The following is a 23,076-nucleotide window of genomic DNA, read 5'->3' as shown; positions in this document are numbered from 1 at the left end:
ACTTGTGGGGGGTTTCGAATGTATAGGTACCCAAGGGGCCCTGCAAATGTGACATGGTGCCCGCAATTTATCTCAACTTTTCCAGAATTCAAATGGTGCTCCTTCCATTCCAAGCCCTCCCATTTATCCAAACAGAGGTTTTTGGCCACATGTGGGGTATCCCTGTGCTCATAAGACATTGGATAACAACCTGTTGGGTCCACGGTTTGTTGTTGTCTCTTGAAAAAGTGAGAAATTTGATGCTGAAGCAACATTTTTGTGAAAAAAATGAAAATTTTCAATATGGCAACCTAAGCTTATCAAAATCTGTGAAGTATTCGTGGATTCAAACTGCTCACTATACACCTAGATAAAAGCCTTGAGGTGTCTTGTTTCCAGAATGGAGTCACTTGTGGGGGACAGCCACTGTTTAGGCACCTCAGGGGCTCTCCAAATGCAACCTGGCGTCCGCTATTGATTCCAGCCAATTTTGCAGTCAAATGGCACTCCTTCCCTTCCGAGCCCTGCTGTGCACCCAAACAGTTGATTTCCACCACATATAAGGTATCGCCAAACTCAGGAGAAATTGCACAATAAATGTTATGCTGAATATTTTCCTTTTACTCTTGTAAAAAAAAAAGCTACCTGGTTGAAATAACAATTTTGTGGTAAAATTTTATTTTTTTTTTTTCATGGCTCAACGTTATAAAATTCTGTGAAGCACCTGGGGGTTCAGGGTACTCACCAAACATCTAGATAAATTCCTTGAGGGGCCTAGTTTCCAAAATGGGGTCACTTGTGCGGGGTTTCTGCTGTTTAGGTACCTTAGGGGTCCTCCAAATGTGACATGGTGCCCGCAATCTTTTTCAGCCAAATTTCCTTTCCAAAATTCAAATATTGCCCCTTTCGTTCCAAGCCCTCCCATTTGTCCAAACAAAGGTTTCAGACCACATGTGAGGTATCACCGCGCTCATAAAAAAGTGGTTAACAAACCTTGAGGTCAAATTTTTGGAATTACCTCTTGAAAAAGTGAGAAAATTGATGCTAAAGCAACATTTTTGAGAAAATTATTAAAATTTTCAATATGACAACGTAACGTTAACAAAATCTGTGAAGTACCTGTGGATCTAAAATGCTCACTATACCCCTAGATAGAATCCTTGAGGGGTCTAGTTTCCAAAATGGTGTCACTTGTGAGGGATTTCTTCTGTTTAGGTACCTTAGCGGACCTGTAAATGCAACATGGTGCCCGCAATCAATTTCAGCCAAATTTGCTTTCCAAAATTCAAATATTGCTCCTTCTGTTCCGAGCCCTCCCATTTGTCCAAACAGAGGTTTCTGATCACATGTGGGGTATTGGCGCGTTCATAAGAAAGTGGGGAACAAGTTTTGGGGTCCATTTTGTTGTGTTATTTCTTCTAAAAGTGAATAAATTTGGGTTAGAGCAACATTTTTAGGTAAAATTTAATTTTTGCTTTTTTTTCATTCCACATTGCTTTTGTTCATGTGAAGCACCTGAAGGGTTAATAAACTTCTTGAACGTGGTTTTGAGTACTTTGGGGGGTGCAGTTTTTAGAATGGTGTCACTTTTGGGTATTTTCTATCATCTAGGCCTCTCAAAGTCACTTCAAATGTGATGTGGTCCCTAAAAAAATGGTTTTGTAAATTTTGATGTAAAAATGAGAAATCGCTGATAAACTTTGAACCCCTCTAACTTCCTAACAAAAAAAAATTTTGTTTCCAAAATTGGTCTGATGTAAAGTAGATAAGTGGGAAATGTTATTTATTAACTATTTTGTGTCACAGAAATCTCTGGTTTAACGGTATAAAAATTCAAAAGTTGAAAATTGCAAAATTTTCAAAATTTTTGCCAATATTCAATTTTTTTCATAAATAAACGCAAAAAATATTGTCCTAAATTTGGTACTAACATGAAGTCCAATATGTGACGAAAAAACAATCTCAGAATCACCGGGATCCGTTGAAGCGTTCCAGAGTTATAACCTCATGAAGTGACACTGGTCAGAATTGCAAAATTTGGTCTGGTCATTAAGGTGAAAATTAGCTCCGTCACTAAGGGGTTAATTAACAATAATGTATGTTTTAAAAATAATTTGTTTTTACATATGTTTTTTCAAAGCTAACTTTACGCAATTGAAATCTTCTAAGTAGCTTCATACCAATGTTCCAATATTATTTCACATTCTTTATGATGTTAAATAAAGACTGTTTTGTTTTAAATATCACTATGTTCATTTATTTGTTTTTTTTTTTTATTGTTAAATAGCTTGTATTTTTTAAAAAATCATTTAACAGATTATAAATAATAGGATGATCATGTAAACATGATAAACATTACACATATATTCTTGGTAATTGTATTACCAACTAAATCACTACTTGGCTAAATGTGGAACACGACGGAACAATATTATTATGTTCAAGTCTGCAAAATATGATAAACAAATACTCACAACATGTGTTTCTCCAATAATAATCCCTTTAGTGTTCCAAAAACAAGCCATGATGCCTTGAGGATATGTACAGGTCTCAGACGGCTACGCGCTTTGTCGCCCCCTAATGACATCATCAGTTTACATATGCCTGTGGGCGTGACTAAACTGTACAGCAAAATTAATTAATTAATTTTAAAAAAAAAAACGTGTGTCCCCCCCCCAAATTGAAACCAGCCAGGGAAAGTAACACAGCAGAAGGCAGGTATTATCAGGATGGGGAGCCCCACGGTCTGGGGAGCCCCCCAGCCTAACAATATCGGCCCTCTGATGCCCAGAATAGCCTCATCAATGAGATGAGACTGCTCTGGCACTTTTCCCGGCTCTTCCCGATTTACCCTGGTGCGTTGGCAAATCGGGGTAATAAGGAGTTATTGGCAGCCCATAGCTGCCAATAAGTCCTAGATTAATCATGTCAGGCGTCTATGAGACACCTTCCATGATTAATCTGTAAGTTACAGTAAAAAAACACACACACCCGAAAAAATCCTTTATTTGAAATAAAAAACACAAACAAATTCCCTCATTACCAATTTATTAACCCCGACAAACCCTCCATGTCCGGCGTAATCCACGGACCTCCAGCGTCGCGTCCAGCTCTGCTGCATGGAGGTGACAGGAGCAGTAGAAGACACCGCCGCTCCGGTCACCTCCACGCAGATAATGAGATGAGTAGGGGGATCAGCTGCTGTCAGTCAGGTAATTCGCGGCCACCGCTGGATCCAGCGTTGGCCGCGAGTAACCTCAGTGACAGCAGCTGATCCCTCTACTCATCTCATTATCTGCGTGGAGGTGACCGGAGCGGCGGTGTCTTCTACTGCTCCTGTCACCTCCATGCAGCAGAGCTGGACGCGACGCTGGAGGTCCGTGGATTACGCCGGACATGGAGGGTTTGTCGGGGTTAATAAATTGGTAATGAGGGAATTTGTTTGTGTTTTTTATTTCAAATAAAGGATTTTTTCGGGTGTGTGTGTGTTTTTTTACTGTAACTTACAGATTAATCATGGAAGGTGTCTCATAGACGCCTGACATGATTAATCTAGGACTTATTGGCAGCTATGGGCTGCCAATAACTCCTTATTACCCCGATTTGCCAACGCACCAGGGTAAATCGGGAAGAACCGGGTACTGCCCCAGAACTGTCGCATCTAATGTATGCGGCAATTCTGGGCGGCTGCTGACTGATATTGTTAGGGTGGGGAGCTCCCCATAACGTGGAGCTCCCCATCCTGAGAATACCAGCCTTCAGCCGTATGGCTTTATCTGGCTGGTATTAAAATGCGGGGGGACCGCACGCCGTTTTTATTAATTATTTTTATTTTTTTTTTCACTGCACAGTATAGACACGCCCACCGGCTGCTGTGATTGGGTGCAGTGAGACAGCTGTCACTCAGCGTGGTGGGTGTGTGTGACTGCAACCAATCACAGGCGCCGGTGGGCGGGTAAAGCAGGGAATACGTGATTGATTAATGAGCGGCCGGCTTTTTCAAATTAGAAAAAGCCGCCGAAGCAGTGTGAACGCCGTGCAGCGCCGGTGATCGGGGATCGGTGAGTATGAGAGAGGGGGGGACACTTCAGTCACTCGGGGGATTAGCGGTCACCGGTGAATCCTTCACAGGTGACCGCTAATCAGTACACGGCACACAGACAGAGCCGCAGCATGACTATGAAGTCGGGTGAAGTTCACCCGAGTTCATTCTCATCCCGCTACTCTGTCTTCCGACATGTAGTAACGACATTTTGCATCACACACGTACATTTCACACGGACAACACATACACATGTCAGTTATTTCACTCACGCACACACGGACATTCCACACGCACATACGGCTAGCATACGGGATACACACGCAGGCCACACAAACCATAAAAACGGACCTAAAAAACGGAAAACGGACCCCAAAAACGGCCCGTTTTACACGGACGTGGTTTTCACGGATGTGTGGCGGAGCCCTAAAGCTGTGAAATTTGTATCACCTGGCTTTCCTAACAATGACAATGAACAAGCCATAATCCTAACAGGCTAATTAGGGTCTGAAACCTTGGTCAAAATTATCTGAGCACACAAATCTCCAAGGATGGGCAAACTTTTGCATCAGCCCATTTTCCTTTTTGTAATTTTTAAAATGTAAAAGATTGTATGTTAGGCAAAAAAAATAAAGAAAATGTGTCATCTTTAACTGTATGCCTTTCAGAGATCATTTATGGTAATCTTCAACTTGCTTAAATGTTCCCAATAAGAGAAATTTTGACCAGGTGTGCGATAAGATTTACATACTACTGTACATGGAAATGTTTAAACATTGTCACATTAGCTCCTTTTTAACCTTTCATAAGGGACATAAAGTAAATTCTAGAAAAGGGAGTTCTTTTTTCTCTTATATCCTAGTCATTTATATAATACATCACCCCAAAAAAACACATTTAAATTACTTTGAAGCGGCAATTCATCAGTGTTTTCACCAGAAAACTGTTGTAAAAAAAGTTATAATTTGTTTGCATAACGCGGAGTAGCGCATGAAAATTTGTGACATTTGGCATTTTAACGCTATTTTTAAGCTGTTTCAATAATAATAATAACCTTTATTTCTATAGCGCCAACATATTCCGCAGCGCTTTACAAATCAGGAGGAATATTTACAAACAAGTAACAGTTATAGAAAATACAATATTTAGAGGGGGAAAAAAAGACAATAATGCTCGTGAGAGCTTACCATCTAGAGTGAGATATGGGGGGGGGCAAGGTACAAGAGCTTATTTACAATGACAATCCAGCCATCTCAAGGAAATGGGGTTGCTACAAAATGAGTGGGGCACAAGAGAGGCTGAGGTGGGAAACGGTGTGGCTATACCAGCCCTTCAAATTCAACATAAGTGTCGGTGTTGGAGTTTCTTATGCCAGAAATGCTACTCCACTTCTTGACTGGAGTAGTGGAACAGGGAGGCGCACATCCCTAAGAAAACGCACCAAATTAATTGAGTGACATGCACCTCTTAATTAATTCAGCGCATCCTACTCCTGCAAGCCCTTCATTAAGACTGACATGCGCAACCCCAATCTCAAAATTCAGCTCCATAGTGTTTTTTACTCTTTCCGTCGTATCCCAAAATGAATGCAGACACCAAAATTTTACATACCTCATATTTCTTTTATTTTTTTATTTTTATTCTTTTATTTCATTTTCTATTTATTTCTTATAGAGAGCAAGCACACTCCCGAAATCAGGACTAGTTTTTATACTTGGCCTAATCAGCACGAATATTGTAACACCTGGGGCTCACCACCCTTACGTAAAGCCAAAATGTCTGCTCGATTTCCTTCCCTTTTTTTAGCGTGCCCAGTAGAACTATTACAAAATGTTATGGCTGTATCCTCTACTACAACCTCTGCCTCTATCCCTGTATAGTAGTTAAATAGTAAAGGCCAGGGTTCCTGCGGGACCTGCTAAACTGAGAAACTGTTAGGCCAGAGCCACACGGGGCACTAGTTTGATCCTCGCATGACACTCGGCTCGCGCTGGCAGCACAGCAGGAGCCGAGTGTCATGCGAGTGTCCCTGCGCCTGAGGTCCGACTGTGCGAGCGGACCTCAGCTGTGGGGGCGGGCTGGCACTGAGGAGGGGTGGGCCAGTGCTGTGGAGGGGCGGGCCGGCACGGAGGAGGGGAGGGAGGGATTTTTTTCCCTCTCTCTTCCATAGCCGGCTATTGCGATTCTCGCTCTGCACTCGCGGTACACCGGTGTACAGCGAGTGCAGTGCGATTTTTCTCTCGCCCCATTCACTTGAATGGGTGCAAGAGAAAAGAGTTTCATATTACAATCGCAGCATGCTGCGATTGTTTTCTCGATCCGATTAGGGCTGAGAAAATAATCGCTCATGTGCGCTGACACACAGGCTAGAATTGGTCCGAGGGGAATGCGATGTTTTATCGCACTCCACTCGCACCGATTTTCTTGCCATGTGGCTTAGGCCTTAGAAAGCTTGCCCACGGGAACCCTATTTAGAGCTGGCTGATTTCCTCAGTGTACTGTTAGGGCTCATTCAGACATCAGTTTTTTTGTTTGAGTGATATCTGGTACTCATACTTATGATTGTCTATGTGGTAGTCCACATGTCCGTTTTATTCTCGCACTGATTGGTACTCACATAAACAAGGAAACCTCTCCAATATTTATACCAATATCGGATCAACCTCACAAATGCAGGTCTATGGATCTGTGGAAAAAATCAGACAGTACTCGGATACCATCCATGTGCTGTCCATTTGTCATGGTCTGTTTAATAATAGTAGCTTGGGAAACTTCCGTCAGTTTTGTTTTTTTTTCCATCTAAGAAAAACGGAAGAAACACTAAGGTCACAAGCACATGATGAGTATTTGGTGAGTTTTTTTACCTCAGTATTTGTAGCCAATCACAGGAAAAGTATAAAAGAAAAAGAGAATTTTGTTTACTTACCGTAAATTCTTTTTCTTATAGTTCCGTCATGGGAGACCCAGACCATGGGTGTATAGCTACTGCCCCCGGAGGACACACAAAGTTACTACACTCAAAACGTGTAGCTCCTCCCTCCTAGCATATACACCCCCTGCTAGCCAGTTCTAGCCAGTTTAGTGCAAAAGCTGAAGGAGGACATCCACCCACAAGAAGAGAGAGTAAAATCCGGAAGAGCCGGAACCTCTGTCTACAACAATAACAGCCGGTGAAGACACACGGAACAAGAAACCTGCCAACAGGCAATAGGGAGGGTGCTGGGTCTCCCATGACGGAACTATAAGAAAAAGAATTTACGGTAAGTAAACAAAATTCTCTTTTTCTTTATCGTTCCTATGGGAGACCCAGACCATGGGACGTTCAAAAGCAGTCCATGGGTGGGAATAAACAGACAACTGAGAAGCAGGCAAACCTAACTTCACAAATGGGCGACAGACGCCGGAAAGATGCGTCTGCCCAAGCCCGCGTCTGCCAAAGCATGAGCATGCCTTGGGTAGTGCTTCGAAAAAGTATGCAGACTAATTCGAGCTGCAGTCTGACAGACCTACTGAGCCGTAACCTGGTGCCTGAAAGCCCAAAAAGGCGCCGACAGGTCTGATCAAATGTGCTCTGATCCCCGGCGGGGAAGGCACTTGAGTACACTTGTAGGTCTCCGAAATGGCCGACCTAAGCCAACGAACCAGGGTCGGCTTAGATGCCGAGAGACCGCTACGCTGACTAGCAGTCAGCACCAGAGAGAGGTGCACCGCCTAATAACGGCGGTGCGAGACACATAGATCCGGAGCGCCCGCACCAGATCCAGGATATGCAACGCTTCCTCAAGCGATGAACAGGAGCCGGACAAAAGGAAGGCAGGAAAATTGCCCCGGATAAGGTGGAAGCAGTAACCACCTTAGGGAAAAAAGTCCGGAGTCGGACGGAGACCACCTTGTCTTGATGCAAAGACCAAAAAAAGGGGGTGACTCCGAGAGAGTGCAGCCAGAACTCTCTGGCGGGAAAATATAGCCACTAGAAAGACTACTTTCTGTGAAAGATGAAACAAAGAAACCTCCCCAAGAGGCGCAAAGGGAGGTTTCCGGGAACCGGGAGGACCGGATTAAGGTCCCAGGGCTCCATAGGCCGCCGGAAAGGCGGAATGATGTGAGATGCGCCCTTAAAGGAGGGCACCGGAGCCAGCCGGACGATACGCCGCTGGCACATACTGACAGAGCCGAGACCTGTCCCTTAATGAGGGATAGTCCTAGCTGTAGACCGGACTGTGGAAGGGACAGGAGGGTCGGCAAGGCCAAAAAGGTCAAAGGACACTTTGGAGCTCGAGTCATAGCGGAGATGACTTCAGGAAGGATACCAGAAGTCGCCAAGATCCGGGACTCAAGAGCTACGCCGTCAATCTGAGAATCCAGAATTCTGACGGAAAAAACGGACCTTTTGAGAAAAGGTCTGGACGGTCCGGAAGATGCCATGGCAACCCAACGGACAGAAGGAGCAGGTCAGAGTACCAAGCCTGCCTGGGTCAGTCTGGAGTATGAGAATGACCCGACGGCCCTCTTTACTGATCTTGCGCAGGACTCTGGACAAGAGGTAGAGGGTAAAATACGTAAAGAGACGAAGCTGGGGTCAAACATGAACCAGTGTGTCTACCGCAAAACCTGAGGATTGTGGACCACGGTTGGACAGCTGAAATAGTCTGCCTCGCAGTTTTCACATCTAGGATGTGGGCTGCGGATACGGTGGACTAGGAGTCCCTTGTCCACTGAAGAATGTTGAGCCGCCAAGATTGCCAGGCGGCTGAGTGTCCCGCCCTGGAAGCTGATGTAGGAAAAACGCTGTCACGTTGTCCGACTGGACTCGAATGTGCCTAGCCGCCAACAGATGGTGAAGGCTTAGAGAGCTAGAATACAGCTCTGATTTCCAGCACATTGATCCAGAGGGCTGATTCGGACAGAGTCCAAGCGCCCTGCGCTCCACGGTGGAGATATACTGCTCCCAAGGCGGATAGACTAGCATCCTGGTGAGGCTCACCCGGGACGGGGCCAGGAAGGAGCGCTCCTGAGACAGAGTGGCCGAAGCCACCACTGAAACGAGCCTCTGGTCAGTGGCGAAGCCACCACCCCGTGGGAGGAGGGAGTTCGCTTGTACAGCGGAAAACATCCAATCTCAGAGGACGCAGGAGAAACTGGGCAAGGAATCGCTTCCATTGATGCCACCGTCTGACCAGCACCTGTATATGGTGTCTGATAGAACGACGCCGACCGCCAGCGGAGGGACTACTGATCGACTAAGAGCAGCTTCACAAGTGCCGATAGAGACTCGAATTGCGTCCCTGAGAACCTCTGGTTCGAAGTCAGAGTGGACTTGGGCAGAAAGACAAGCCACCCGAATAGGTTAGAGTGGCGAGAGTGAGCGAAGCACTCTGCTAAGAGTCAGCACTGGATGAAGCCCCGACAAGAAGGCCGTCCAGGGCAAAAGATCACTGCCAATCCCTAGGGGTGCAGGACCCTAATCACAGCTGCCCCAATGAGAATACTCGAGGGGCCGTGGCTAACCCCAAGGGAAGAGCCACGAATTGGACCACTCCGATTGTCAAAACGTAGTCAACGCTGGTGTGAAACTGCGATTGACCCCTGCAGATAGGCATCTCTGATGCCGATGGCTGCTAGGGAATCTCCTTGGGTTCTTGATTGATCCGGTGAAAAACACACGGAACAAGACCGAGACTCCATGTGAAAACGCCACACCTGACTATGCTTGAAAAGCTAAAGATCCAGGTCGGAAGGCACCGCCCTCTTCGGGGACTAGGAATAGATTTAAGCAAAAATCTCAGAACCGTTCCCAGTCGGGAACCGGTACAATTACTCCATTGGTCTGCAAGAAATGCCACGGCCTGTGAGAAGGCGGCGGCCTTGGAGCCGGGAGGAGTTGACAGAAAAAATCTGTTTGGCGGGTGGACAGAATTCCATCCTGTAGCCATGGGAGATATAATCCCGCCCCCACTGAACGGAGACGTGTTAGAACCATATGTCGCCAAGTGGAGAGAGCCTGCCACCGACCAAGGAGGTTGTTGGCGTGGCTAGATAGCTCGGAGGAAGCTGGCTCAGTGGCAGCATCTCCTGCGGTCTTCTGAAGACGCAGCTTCGAGCCATTTGGTTCTATGAACCTTGGCCGAGCTAGAGGACGATCAGATGGAGGAACGGAAACCACCGAAACCTCAACTGATTCCTGCCCTGGACAGGTTCCCTGGTTTAGGATTGTGGCGAGGAAGCACACTCCCCGCCAAGAGCTTCCTTAATTTCACCCAGCTTGGTTCCGGGGAAACTGGGCCCACCAAGGGGGAGCCCAGCCAGGAACCTCCATAGAGGCATCTGCCTTCCAATTTCGAAGCCACAGGAGTCTGCGGATAGCGAGGAAGGTAGCCCAGACCACCGCCGTGCGGCGTCTAGCATGGCAGACCTGGCAGAGGATGAAAAGACTGAAGTCTGGAGTTCAGGCAACCGTTTTGGGCATAGAGTCCCTGTGAGAGAATGCATCTCCTCCAGAGAAGCAGAGAAGTTACAAAAAACCGCACTGCTGTAAGCTGAGGAGAACAAGCTCCTGCCGTTCCCATACCGACTTGGCCCAAAGGACAACCGGGCGGACCGCAGAACCTTAAGTGAGGAGCCATCAGCCACTGACATAACGGTCCGGGCTGAGCCACCTGAAGTGAATGAGCCCACTTCTTGACCACCATGGGTGGACAGGGGAAACACAGTCCTCAGAAACACGCTTCATCTCAGAGCGGAGTGAGGTCCAGTACAAAATTAATGTACGGTAGAATCCTATAGAGGTGCCGTCAGCCACTGATACAACTAACCGGGCAGTCTAGACCGGAGTGGCTACCCTCTCTGAAGGGAGGGGGAGACAGGCAGCAGAACCCCGCTGTGGGGTCTGCAGGATAGGCTGTGGGCTTGGACGCAGCGGCCTGAAAACTGGAGTGGTTAAGTAACACACTCCTTGACCTGCTAAAGGTAAACTGTGCCTTTCTGCCAGCGGGGAATACTCCCCTGATCAGGCGGACACAAGAATAATGGACGCAAGCCAATCATTCGCATCTGCGTCACCTACGGACGGATCAATGTACATAAAGTAGCGTCCGTGTCCGCGGTAGAGACATCTTCCTCGTCCGGTGAATCAGCTCGTAATCGGAGCTGCGGGACGGGGAGGACAGGGGACCCTGCGTCTCCCTGTCAGGAGAACGGGGTCTGAGCCCAGAAGGAGAGTCCCTTGTGAGCTTGGCCGAGCGAGCAGAAAACGCCCTGAGAGGGGAACTGCATGCTCAGCAGATGCCGGGACAGCCGACCCCTGGAAATAGGAATCCTATGGGGGTCAGCCACCAAAACCGGAGCAGCTGGAGGGACCATTAATGAGCCCCCATGCTGAGGGGCCACAGTGGTTAGGAGCTCGGTATAGCCGTACGAGACTACCTGCAGTGGATAATAAAGAAACAGCCTGCAGCCTCGCTCTGTGAGACATGCTGCAGAGGTGGGGGCTCTGTCCAGCATGGGTAGAATACCCAAGACAGGGGTTCAGCCTGGGGGGACTCCCACCTAAGAACCATTACAGTGTGCCGGTTCAGGCAATATGAGGTTACATGCAGCACATGTAGAACCTTGTAGCTTAGCTGCTAGAGTGAGACATGCTGCTGAGGGGGAGATTCTATGATAAAGAATTAACTCCTTCAGCATGCCTGAGAGTGTCATGCTGCTGAGGAGGAGATTCTATGATAAAGAATTAACTCCTTCAGAATGCCTGAGAGTGTATAAAAAGTGCACAACCAGGGGTTGTGACTTATCAGGCCATATTATGAGTGCCCTCCGGATTCCAAGCCTGGACCCTCAGCCAGTATTCCCTCCCTGTGCTGCAGGGCAGCCAGCGCCGACCAGTGTACTAAGACGCTGGAAAATGGCGCCAGAGTGAGGGGGAGGCGGGGGTTAACCCAGGAGCGGGAATCGGAGGGCGAAGGAGATGTACAGGGGAGGGAATCATCACCTCAAAACGGAGCGTCCTCCCCTGTGCAGAGCGGCCGGTGGGCGGCTCTGCAGCGTCCCCCTGCATGCCTGACATGCAGGGGAACGAAACGAAACTAGGCCGCGGCTGAAGCCGGGGCCTAAAGTTATGCATGCGGCCGAAAATCAGGCCTCATCGGCGCGGTTCTCAGTAAAAACTGTGGAACCGGCCGGAAACACAGTAAACAAAGCAGCATTATTTAGCAATCACTGTCCCCCCCAATAAAAGTGCCCCACATGCAGAAAGACCCTCTGAATAAACGTCTCTATACTTAGCTTTGAGACGCAGGGTCCAGTCCCTGTGGGGTGGGGGTCAGTGCTCCGTCCAGCAGGGTCCTGCACAAGGGCTGCGGATGGAGGCCGGTCTCCTGCAAGGCAGTGAGAACCGTGTTGGCTCCCACTTCAAATCAGAGCCCCTAAGGGATGTTGAAGGAGCGCGGCATGAAGGGCTCCTGCCCTGAAGTCAACCTTAACAGCACTGCCGCCAGGGGAGTGTGAAGGGACATGCCGGGGGTCCAGTGGACCCGCTTTTCTTCCAAATCTTTGTAAAAAATGAAAAATCAAAAAGGGATGCATGTGTGTGTGTGGATCCTCCTGACACAAAGCAAGAAACTGGCTAGAACTGGCTAGCAGGGGGTGTATATGCTAGGAGGGAGGAGCTACACGTTTTGAGTGTAGTAACTTTGTGTGTCCTCCGGGGGCAGTAGCTATACACCCATGGTCTGGGTCTCCCATAGGAACGATAAAGAAACACAGGCACCACTTATGTATTTTTTCCGGCTCCTGATTTTGGTTTATAAATACTGAGTTAAAAAAAAAATAAACAACTACTCAACATGTGTTCAGGGCCTAATGGTCAAACTCTGATCATACTCTGATCAAAACCTCTGATTAAACCCACATCAATTTCTGAGTACAAGGAAAATTCCTGATGTGTAATGGAGCCCTAATACAGATAACATTAGATTGCAGCACACTACGGGTGTTACAAATGGTTGATACATCACATACAAGCCTCTGTTAACAGTTTAGTTTTTATTTTGTTGCTGATGTATTTATTCCTGGTTGATCACCTCTATATTATGACCTAGCACTTGAACCCACTAGTCTGCTGTTTACCACTCAGATGACTACTTGGATTTGACCCTGGACTTCCCGACACCTTTTTTGCTTAATTTGGGTGATATATTAAAAAAAGGGGCCTGTTTAATTACACAAAAAACAGCATGCAATCAGTCTCAGTGTCTGACCTTATCCTTTAGAATATTAGTTTGTGAATAGTAGAAATATACACACAACAATTAGTGTATTTACATGCATATTTATGATGCAGGAATTTCTGTAAATGTGAGATCATTCCTTTAACCTCTTTACGTCTTTTGACATATATGTAAGTCAAAAGTCGTGTCTCTACCTTTGATGCAGGCTTGCACTCCAAACTCGCATTGTTGACTGAACAGGACGGCTGATTTAACCAGTTAAATCCCGTTGTCAATCTTTGACAGCGGGATTTAACACATGCCGGCAGGGGGGCACATCAGCTCCCATCAGCACACTTGTGACGTGATCACAGGGTGCCAAGGGGTTGTCATGACAGCCAGGGGGTCAGCAGATGACCCCTGTGCCTGTTATTGTGTCTCCCCTGTGAATGCCAGCCCATTTCCGGCATTCATAGGAGATTGTGATTTCTGCTGTACAGAGCAGTGCTGATGCTGATGCTGATGCTGATGCACTGCTCCGTACAGCACAAGCGTTCGGACAATCACAGCTTTAACCCCTTAAGGACGAAGCCAGTTTTGTCCTTAATGCCCAGGCCATTTTTTGCAATTCTGACCAGTGTCCCTTTATGAGGTTATAACTTTGGAACGCTTCAACAGATCCCGGTGATTCTGACATTGTTTTTTCGTGACATATTGTACTTCATGATAGTTATAAATTTAGAACGATATTTTTTGCTTTTATTTGTGAAAAAATCGGAAATTTGATGAAAATTTTGAAAATTTTGCAATTTTCAAACTTTTAATTTTTATGCCCTTAACCCAGAGAGTTATGTCACACAAAACAGTTAATAAATAACATTTCCCACATGTCTACTTTACATTAGCGCAATTTCTGAAACAAAATGTTTTGGGGTTAGGAAGTTAGAAGGGGTCAAAGTTCATCTGCAATTTCCCATTTTTTCAACAAAATTCACAAAACCATTTTTTAGGGACCACATCACATTTGAAGTGACTTTGAGAGGCCTAAGTGACAGAAAATACCTAAAAGTGACACCATTCTCAAAACAGCACCCCTCAAAGTACTCAAAACCACATCCAAGAAGTTTATTAACCCTTCAGGTGCTTCACAGGAACTAAAGCAAAGTGGAATGAGAAAAGCAAAAAATAAAATTTTACCCAAAATGTTGCTCTACCCCAAATTTATTCACTTTTAGAAGAAATAACACAACAAAATGAACCCCAAAACTTGTTACCCACTTTCTTATGAACGCGCCAATACCCCACATGTGGTCAGAAACCTTTGTTTGGACAAATGGGAGGGCTCGGAACAGAAGGAGCAATATTTGAATTTTGGAAAGCAAATTTGGCTGAAATAGATTGCGGGCACCATGTTGCATTTACATGTCCGCTAAGGTACCTAAACAGCAGAAACCCCTCACAAGTGACACCATTTTGGAAACTAGACCCCTTAAGGCTTCTATCTAGGGGTATAGTGAGCATTTTGGATCCACAAGTACTTCACAGATTTTGATAACGTTACGTTGTCACATTGAAAATGTTCATTTTTTTCTCAAAAATGTTGCTTTAGCATCAATTTTTTCACTTTTTCAAGAGGTAATTCCAAAAATTTGACCCCAATGTTTGTTACCCACTTTTTTATGAGCGCGGTGATACCTCACTTGTGGTCTGAAACCTTTGTTTGGAGAAATGGGAGGGCTTGGAACGGAAGGAGCAATATTTGAATTTTGGAAAGGAAATTTGGCTGAAAAAGATTGCGGGCACCATGTCGCATTTGGAGGACCCCTAAGGTACCTAAACAGCAAAAAAAACCACAAGTGACCCCATATTGGAAACTAGGCCCCTCAAGGAATTTATCTAGATGTTTGGTGAGTACCCTGAACCCCCAGGAGCTTTACAGAAGTTTATAACGTTGAGCCATGAAAATAAAAAAATAAAATTTTACCACAAAATTGTTACTTCAACCAGGTAGCTTTTTTTTTCACAAGGGTAACAGGAAAAAAATCACCATGAAATTTATTGCGCAATTTCTCCTGAGTTTGTTGATATCTTGTATGTGGTGGAAATCAACTGTTTGGGCACACTACAGGGCTCAGAAGAGAAGGAGTGCAGTTTGACTGCAAAATTGGCTGGAATCAATAGCGGACGCCATGTTGCATTAGGAGAGCCCCTGAGGTGCCTAAGCAGTGGAGGTCCCCCACAAGTGACCCCATTCTGGAAATAAGACCCCTCAAGGCTTTAATCTAGGTGTATATTGAGCATTTTGAATCCACGAATACTTCACAGAATTTGATAAGCTTAGGTTGCCATATTGAAATTTTCATTTTTTTCACAAAAATGTTGATTTAGCGACACATTTTTCACTTTTTCAAGAGGCAACAACAAAACGTGTACCCCACAGGTTGTTATCTAATTTCTTGTGAGCGCAGGGATACCCCACATGTGGCCAAAAACCTATGTTTGGATAAATGGGAGGGCTTGGAATGGAAGGAGCACCATTTGAATTTTGGAAAAGTTGAAGTAAATTGCGCGCACCATGTCACATTAGCAGGGCCCCTTGGGTACCTATACATCAGAAACCCCCCACAAGTGACCTCATTTTGGAAACTGGACCCCTCAAGTATTTTATTCAGGAGTATAGTAAACATTTTGAATCCACAGGTACTTCACAAAAATGTTGCTGTAGCAACAAATTTCTCACTGTTAAGGGGGCTTTACACGCTGCGACATCGCTAATGCGGAGTCGTTAGGGTCACGGAATTGGTGACGCACATCCGGCCGCATTAGCGATGTTGCTGCGTGTGACACCGATGAGCGATTTTGCATCGTTGCAAAAACGTGCAAAATCGCTCATCGGTGACATGGGGGTCCATTCTCGATTATCGTTACTGCAGCAGTAACGATGTAGTTCGTCGCTCCTGCGGCAGCACACATCGCTATGTGTGATGCCGCAGGAACGAGGAAGCTCTCCTTACCTGCCTCCCGGCCGCTATGAGGAAGGAAGGAGGTGGGCGGGATGTTCCGGCCACTCATCTCCGCCCTTCCGCTTCTATTGGGCGGCCGCTCAATGACGTCACTGTGACGCCACACGGACCGCCCCCTTAGAAAGGAGGCGGTTCGCCGGTCACAGCGACGTCGCCGGGCAGGTAAGTATGTGTGATGCGTCTGCGCGATGTTGTGCGGCACGGGCAGCGATTTGCCCTTGTCGCACAACAGATGGGGGCGGGTACCCACGCTAGCGATATCGGGACAGATATCGCAGCGTGTAAAGTAGCCTTTAGGCTATGTGGCCATGATCCAGCGACACGGCGTCTAGTACCCAGTGTCAGCCTCCTGCAGAAATGTGAGTGTTGTCCACGGGAGAACGCAGCTGCCCATGCCCACGATTTGGGTTCAGGCTGCTGTGGACTTTAGCTCTATTCTACCTGCAAAGAACACTCATCTCCGCAGCATAAATTGACATGCTGAGGCTCGGGAAGCTGCGCCACAGGTCGATTTATGCTGCGGAGAAAAGAAACAGTGGGCACGGGATTTCTAAAAATCCTGCCACTGTGCTTCTACTGCACAACGCAGCGTTATGGACGCAGGGAAAACACTCTGCGCCCAAAACGTTGCAAACCCTGATTGTGGGCACATAGCCTAAAATGCTACAATGGATGAATGGATAGATGTCAAACATATATAACGTCCCACCCCCCTGCATATTCTAAGCTGGCGCCCTTTAGTGCCTTTCATGTGACACTAAAGGATGCCTAGCCTTGTATTTAGCCCAAAAAAAAAAAAAATAATTAAAATAAATGACGTGGGGTCCCCCCTATTTTTGATAGCCAGCTAGGGTAAAGCAGACAGCTGTAGCCTGCAAACCACAGCTGACAGCTTCACCTTGGCTGGTGATCAATTTGGAGGGCTCCCCAAGCTGTTTTTTTTTTTTTAATTATTTATAAATAAATAATTAAAAAAAAAAAACAAACGTGGGGTCCCCCCAAATTAGATCACCAGCCAAGGTGAAGCTGACAGCTGGGGTCTGGTATTTTCAGGATGGGAAGAGCCATGGTTATTGGACTCTTCCCAGCCTAAAAATAGCAGGCCGCAGCCGCCCCAGAAGTGGCACATCCATTAGATGCGCCAATTCTGGCGCTTCGCCCCAGCTCATCCCGCGCCCTGGTGCGTTGGCTAACGGGGTAATGAATGGGGTTGATACCAGGTGTGTAATGTCACCTGGCATCAAGCCCAGCAATTAGTTATGTCACGGCATCTATCAGATACCCGACATAACTAATTGACAGTAATAAAAAAAAAATTGACAACAAAAAAAAATTTATTTGAAAAAACACTCCCCAAAACATTCCCTGATTGACCAATTTATTGAAAAGAAAAAAAAAATCCACTGTAATCCATTTGGACGTCCCACGTCGCCTCTGGACCTTCTAGAATATGGGGGACACGTTCAGGGAACGTATCCCCCATTTTCTAGGAGGGCAGACCCTCCATTTGAGGAGAGTGGGTGCAAAGAATCTGCACCCACTCTCCCCGGGTCACAGCTGCAGACTCTGTGCAGCAGCAGCAGCAGCCAGCGTCCTGAACACAGGAAGCTGACAGCTGCGCTCTGCACATGTGACCGGAGTCTGCAGAGAAGGAGCCGGAGGAGGGGGCCACGGGGGATCAGCGCTCCGGTATGTATGACACCGGGGGACACCGGGGGACACCAGGGGGAGGGTAGGGGGGGACCCGGCAGGGCCTAGGGAGCAGGTTTCTGTCGTATGTGTTATGGCACATACGACAGAAACCATAGGAACACTGTAAATGCGGCCGGCGCGCTGCTGTGCTCTCCGATGCGTGCGGCCATCTTGGATTTTCGGGAGGGGGTTGGGGGTCGGGGGGGGCACTTTGGGGATACCGAGGGGACCGGAGGGAACCGGGAAAAAGATTTATCTCCCATCTGGCATGTTTGATCATGCCAGATGGGAGATAAATGATTTTTTACCGGCGCGGTCATTTACTATAACTTGATGATCGGTATACGGTGTATACCGGTCATCAGGTGAGCGGGGACCGGAAAAACCGGCCCGAATCATGATCTCCAGGGTCTCAGCTACCCCCGGCAGCTGAGACCCCGGAAATTTTCTGACTCTGGGGGGCGCTAGATCCTTTTTTCCGACTGCCGTTTTAAAACGGCAGAAAGGAATAAGTACCCTTTTTTAGTGCCGTTTTAAAACGTAACGCGGTCGTAATGGGGTTAAGTCCCGTAAGGGGACTAGTAAACACAGTAAAAAGTAAAACAAAAAGTTTTAAAAAATATAAAAAAAAGTTCAAATAACTCCTTTTGCCCCATTAGAAATAGAACAATTAAAAAAATAAATAAAAATACATTTATTTGCTATTGCTGCAATCAGAAATATCTGATCTATCGAAATATAAAATAAATTAATCTGATTGGAAAACGGTGTAACAAGAAAGAGAATCCAAATGCCAGAATCATGCTTTATTGGATGCCACAACAGCAATGAAAGACATTGTATCTACCCAAAAATGGTATCAGTAAAAACGTCAGCTCAGGGTGCAAAACACAGGTCCTCACTTAGCTCCAGATCTCCAAATATAAAAACGTTACAGGTCACGGAAAATCGTGACATTGAAAAAAATTTTATTTACAAATTTCCCAAACATTTTGCACTACTTAAATTAACAAAAAATACTATGTTAGGTATCTATGTATCATACTAACCTTGGGAATCATATTGCCAGGTCAGTTTTACAATATAGTGAATATGGTTAATAAAAAAAAAAAAACATTGTGGAATTGCTCTTTTTTTGCAATATCACAGCACTTGGAATTTCTTTCCTGTTTTACAGCACACTATGTGGTAAAATGAATGGTGTCATTCAAAAGTACAAATCGTTCTGAAAAAAACGAGTCCTCAAATGTCAATATTGACGTAAAATAAAAAATGTAGTACTCTTGTAAGAAAAGGAGGAAAAAACAATAACGTATAATCCCCTTTGGGTGAAGGGGTTAAAAAATGAACAAATATTAGTTAATAGCTAATACTTACAATTCCATGCTTCTGTAGCATATCAATATCTTGAAAGAAAGATTCCTAAATGAATAAAGTATTATGAAGATAACATGGTTAGAATTTTGCCTCACACATTATACAGCTGATTTTATTGCATCATTATAATAGGACAATTTGAAAATTAAAATAAGAGATTAAAATAACATACTGTATCTCTAAATAATATTTACCACAGGTAAGGAAACTTAAAGAATAAGCACCGTTTAAATTTTTATTTCCTAAATCAATAGTACACATGAAAATAAGCAACTTTGTAATACATCTTATCAGAGAAATTTGCTTCTTTCTCTGCCAGAATTGATCAGTCATTATCAAAATTCCTAATTCTGAGGTAAAATCTGTATTCAGTGAAGACTTTCCCATTACTGAGATAGGAGATGGCAGTTGGTGCTGAAGAGATTCTATGTTGATAGAAGAGGGCAGAGCAATACATTAGCATTACATGTGATAGTCCCAGTACTTTACTAGCCTCTTCCCTATTGCCCTGGTGCGGTGGCAATCGAGGTAATAAGGAGTTAATAGCAGCCCATAGCTGCCACTAATGCGGGCGTCACACGGTACGATCTATCGTGCGATCGCACAAGCGATCGTACCCGCCCCCATCGTTTGTGCGGCACGGGCAATTAGTTGCCCGTGGCGCACAAAGTCATTAAACCCCCGTCGCATGTACTTACCTGCTGAGTGACCTCGCTGTGGGCGGCGAACATCCACTTCCTGAAGGGGGAGGGACGTTTGCGTCACAGTGACATCACACAGCGGCCGGCCAATAGAAGCGGAGGGGCGGAGATGAGCGGGCTTTAAACATCCCACCCACCTCCTTCCTTCCGCATTGCCGGCGGGAGCCGCAGGACGCAGGTAAGCTGTGTTCATCGTTCCCGGGGTGTCACACGGAGCGATGTGTGCTGCCCCGGGTACGATGAACAACCGGCGTCATTAAAAATAAACAATTTTTTAAAAATAAGCGACGAGTACACGACTCACGATTTGTGAGCGATTCTGTGTCGCTCGGAGGTGTCACACGAAACGACGTCGCAAGCGATGCCGGATGTGCGTCACGAAAACCGTGACCCCGACGATGCATTGCGCGATAGCTCGTTTCGTGTAATGACCGCATAAGTCCTAGATTACTGATCTAGATTACTGAAAGTAAATAGACACAGAAACCCAAAAAGTCCTTTATTTGAAATAAAACATAAAAAAGGACCCTCTTTCACCACTTTATTAACCACCATACACCCCTCAAGGTCTGATGTAATCAACATGAGGTCCCACAATGCTTCCAGCACTGCTATAGCTGATAATCGCAGCGAGTGGCCATAGAGCATGACTGCCCGCTGTGAGGTGGCTCACACCTGCGGCTCACTTCAGTCATGGCCTGATTTGCGGTCACAGGTGGAGGACTCCAGCTGTGACAGTAAAACACCAGAGTGATAGAAGTAAGTAGCGCGATCACACTTAGGTTAGTCGCAGCCACAGTGTGTCAGAATTAACTCAGGTGAACCCGTGACGTCACTGCCACGACACCCACGGAAGTGCGGGGTGCGCAGCTGTGATGTCAGGGGTTCACCTAATGGAAGCGCCACTTCTGGGGAGGCTGCGGGCTGCTATTGTTAGGCTGGAAAGGGCCAAATAACCATTGTCTTGCCCACTCTAATAATATGAGCCCCCAATTGTCTGCTGCACTTTGTCTGGTTTTAGAAAAATGGAGGGGACCCCCACGTCATTATTTTTTTTTTTTTTTTTTTTTAAATAAATCAAATAATTTTTTAAAAAAAGCATGGGATCCCCTCAACATTTCATAACCAGCCAAGATACAGCAGACAGCTAATGGTTGTAGCCCACAGCTGCTGCTGTTCCTTTGCTGGATATGAAAAATGGGGGGACCCCACATCATCTTTTTTTACCAAAAAAACAGCTGGCCAAGCTCGCTATCCCTCTAAATATCGAGCTATTCTGTTACTTCTTTCTATCTATTCTGTTCTTTTTAATTATCTATTCTATGTTCTTTCTTTCTATCTATTTACTATGTTATTTCTATCTATTCTTTCTATTTTTTCTATCTATCTATTCTAGCTATCTATCAATTATTCTATTCTATCATATTTTGTTTTCCCTTTAAAAAACACTAACAAAAACGCACCCAAAAATGCACTGAAACACGTTAAAAATGCGGCAAAAACGCATGCGTTTTTTGATGCATTTTTCCGGCCAGAGGTGCGTTTTTCCTGCGAGAGGGTGCGTTTTTCGCTAGAGAAACAAAACTGCAGTGTGCGTGCACATACCCTTGGAGTGTCAACCTCCACTCCAACGTAGTTTTAATAATGATTTAAGAAAATATACTTTTTAAAGGGTTAGTTTTCTCTCACAATACACTTAATACACAACTAAACTTAAAATTCTGTTAGCCTGCTATTGATTTATGTAAAATTTGTTGAAAAGTGAAAATTTAAAATAATTACCTCATCATCATGAAGTCCTATTTCTTCATCTGCCACATGATCCTCCATTGTTTTCATAGTGGCAATCAAAAAAACACCAAATGATCCTGTACAATAGAAACAAGTAGGATATGTTAAACAGCATGCACAAGATTTGTTGTAAAACTCAGCGTGAGGAAAGACAAGTTCCAAATTTTAGACATGTCACAACTCACAAGTTTTATATCACAAGTATCCTTTACTTTTAAATGCTGCATAAGTACCGTATGTTTCGTTTTATAAGATGCACCGGATTACAAGACGCACCCCACATTTAGAGGAAAGAAAAGGTTAAAAAAAAAAAAAAAAGATATGAGATCTGATTTATAATCCGGTGGTGTCTTACCACTGTGCTGGGACTGCAGGCTCTGCTCTGTTCTGGTTCTGTGCGCTCTGCTTCATGCTGTGGATAGTGATGCACGGGTTATTCTGAAGATGTCAGCGGTGAGGGTTTCAAAGAAATAGCGCCTGGAGGCAGTGTGTGCGCAGATGCGCAGGCATGGACTCTGGGCGCCATTATTTGAAGTCCTCACCACCAACATAGAATGACTCGTACCTCGCCGGCCGCCATACACAACAGCTTCGCCGCCAGCCTTACACAGCAGCTCCGCCGGCCGCCTTGCACAGTAGCGCCGTTGGCTGCCTTGCACAGCAGCTCCGCCGATTTTAATACGCACCCCTCATTTTCCTCCCAAATTTTTGGGAGGAAAAGTGCGTCTTATAATCCAAAAAATACGACGGTACGTACTGACTCACACAGTTTTCAAAAAGTGAAGTACACTGTATTTACTGTCGAGGTCTATCATTTGGTCCCCTCTTTTACCACTGGATCACTGATCAACTTAAGGGTGCTTTACACGCTACAACAACGCTAACGATATATCGTTGGGGTCACGGTGTTTGTGACGCACATCCAGCATCGTTAGCGACATCGCAGCGTGTGACAGCTAAGAGCGACGATCAACGATCGCAAAAACGTCAAACATCGTTGATCATTGACACGTCGCTCCTTTTCATAATATCGTTGGTGGTGCATGCCGCTGGTTGTTCGTCGTTCCTGCGGCATCACACATCGCTATGTGTGACACTGCAGGAACGACGAAAATCTCCTTACCTGCGTCCACCGGCAATGCGGAAGGAAGGAGGTGGGCGGCATGTTCCGGCCGCTCATCTCCGCCCCTCCTCTGCTATTGGCGGCCGCTTAGTGACGTTGCTATGACGCCGAATGCACCTCCCCCTTGAAGGAGGGATTGTTCGGC

At 45.7% G+C, this 23,076-nt stretch overlaps 1 protein-coding gene across 1 annotated transcript in view; it reads right to left on the bottom strand.

Annotated features, from left to right (window-relative positions):
• Positions 1-23,076, bottom strand: part of DMC1 (DNA meiotic recombinase 1) — a 179,680-nt gene that overhangs the window by 137,359 nt on the left and 19,245 nt on the right. The window contains exons 2-3 of the mRNA XM_075320887.1: positions 21,800-21,885; positions 19,317-19,361 (exon numbers count right to left, since the gene is read on the bottom strand). Of these exons, the coding sequence (XP_075177002.1) occupies positions 19,317-19,361; positions 21,800-21,856 (102 nt within the window). The 5' untranslated portion in view covers positions 21,857-21,885. The remainder of the gene's footprint in view (positions 1-19,316; positions 19,362-21,799; positions 21,886-23,076) is intronic.

The sequence above is a fragment of the Anomaloglossus baeobatrachus genome, chromosome 8, assembly GCF_048569485.1.
Source record: "Anomaloglossus baeobatrachus isolate aAnoBae1 chromosome 8, aAnoBae1.hap1, whole genome shotgun sequence".
In the NCBI taxonomy this organism is placed as follows: domain Eukaryota; kingdom Metazoa; phylum Chordata; class Amphibia; order Anura; family Aromobatidae; genus Anomaloglossus; species Anomaloglossus baeobatrachus.
This window is presented reverse-complemented; position numbering and strand designations above follow the sequence as displayed.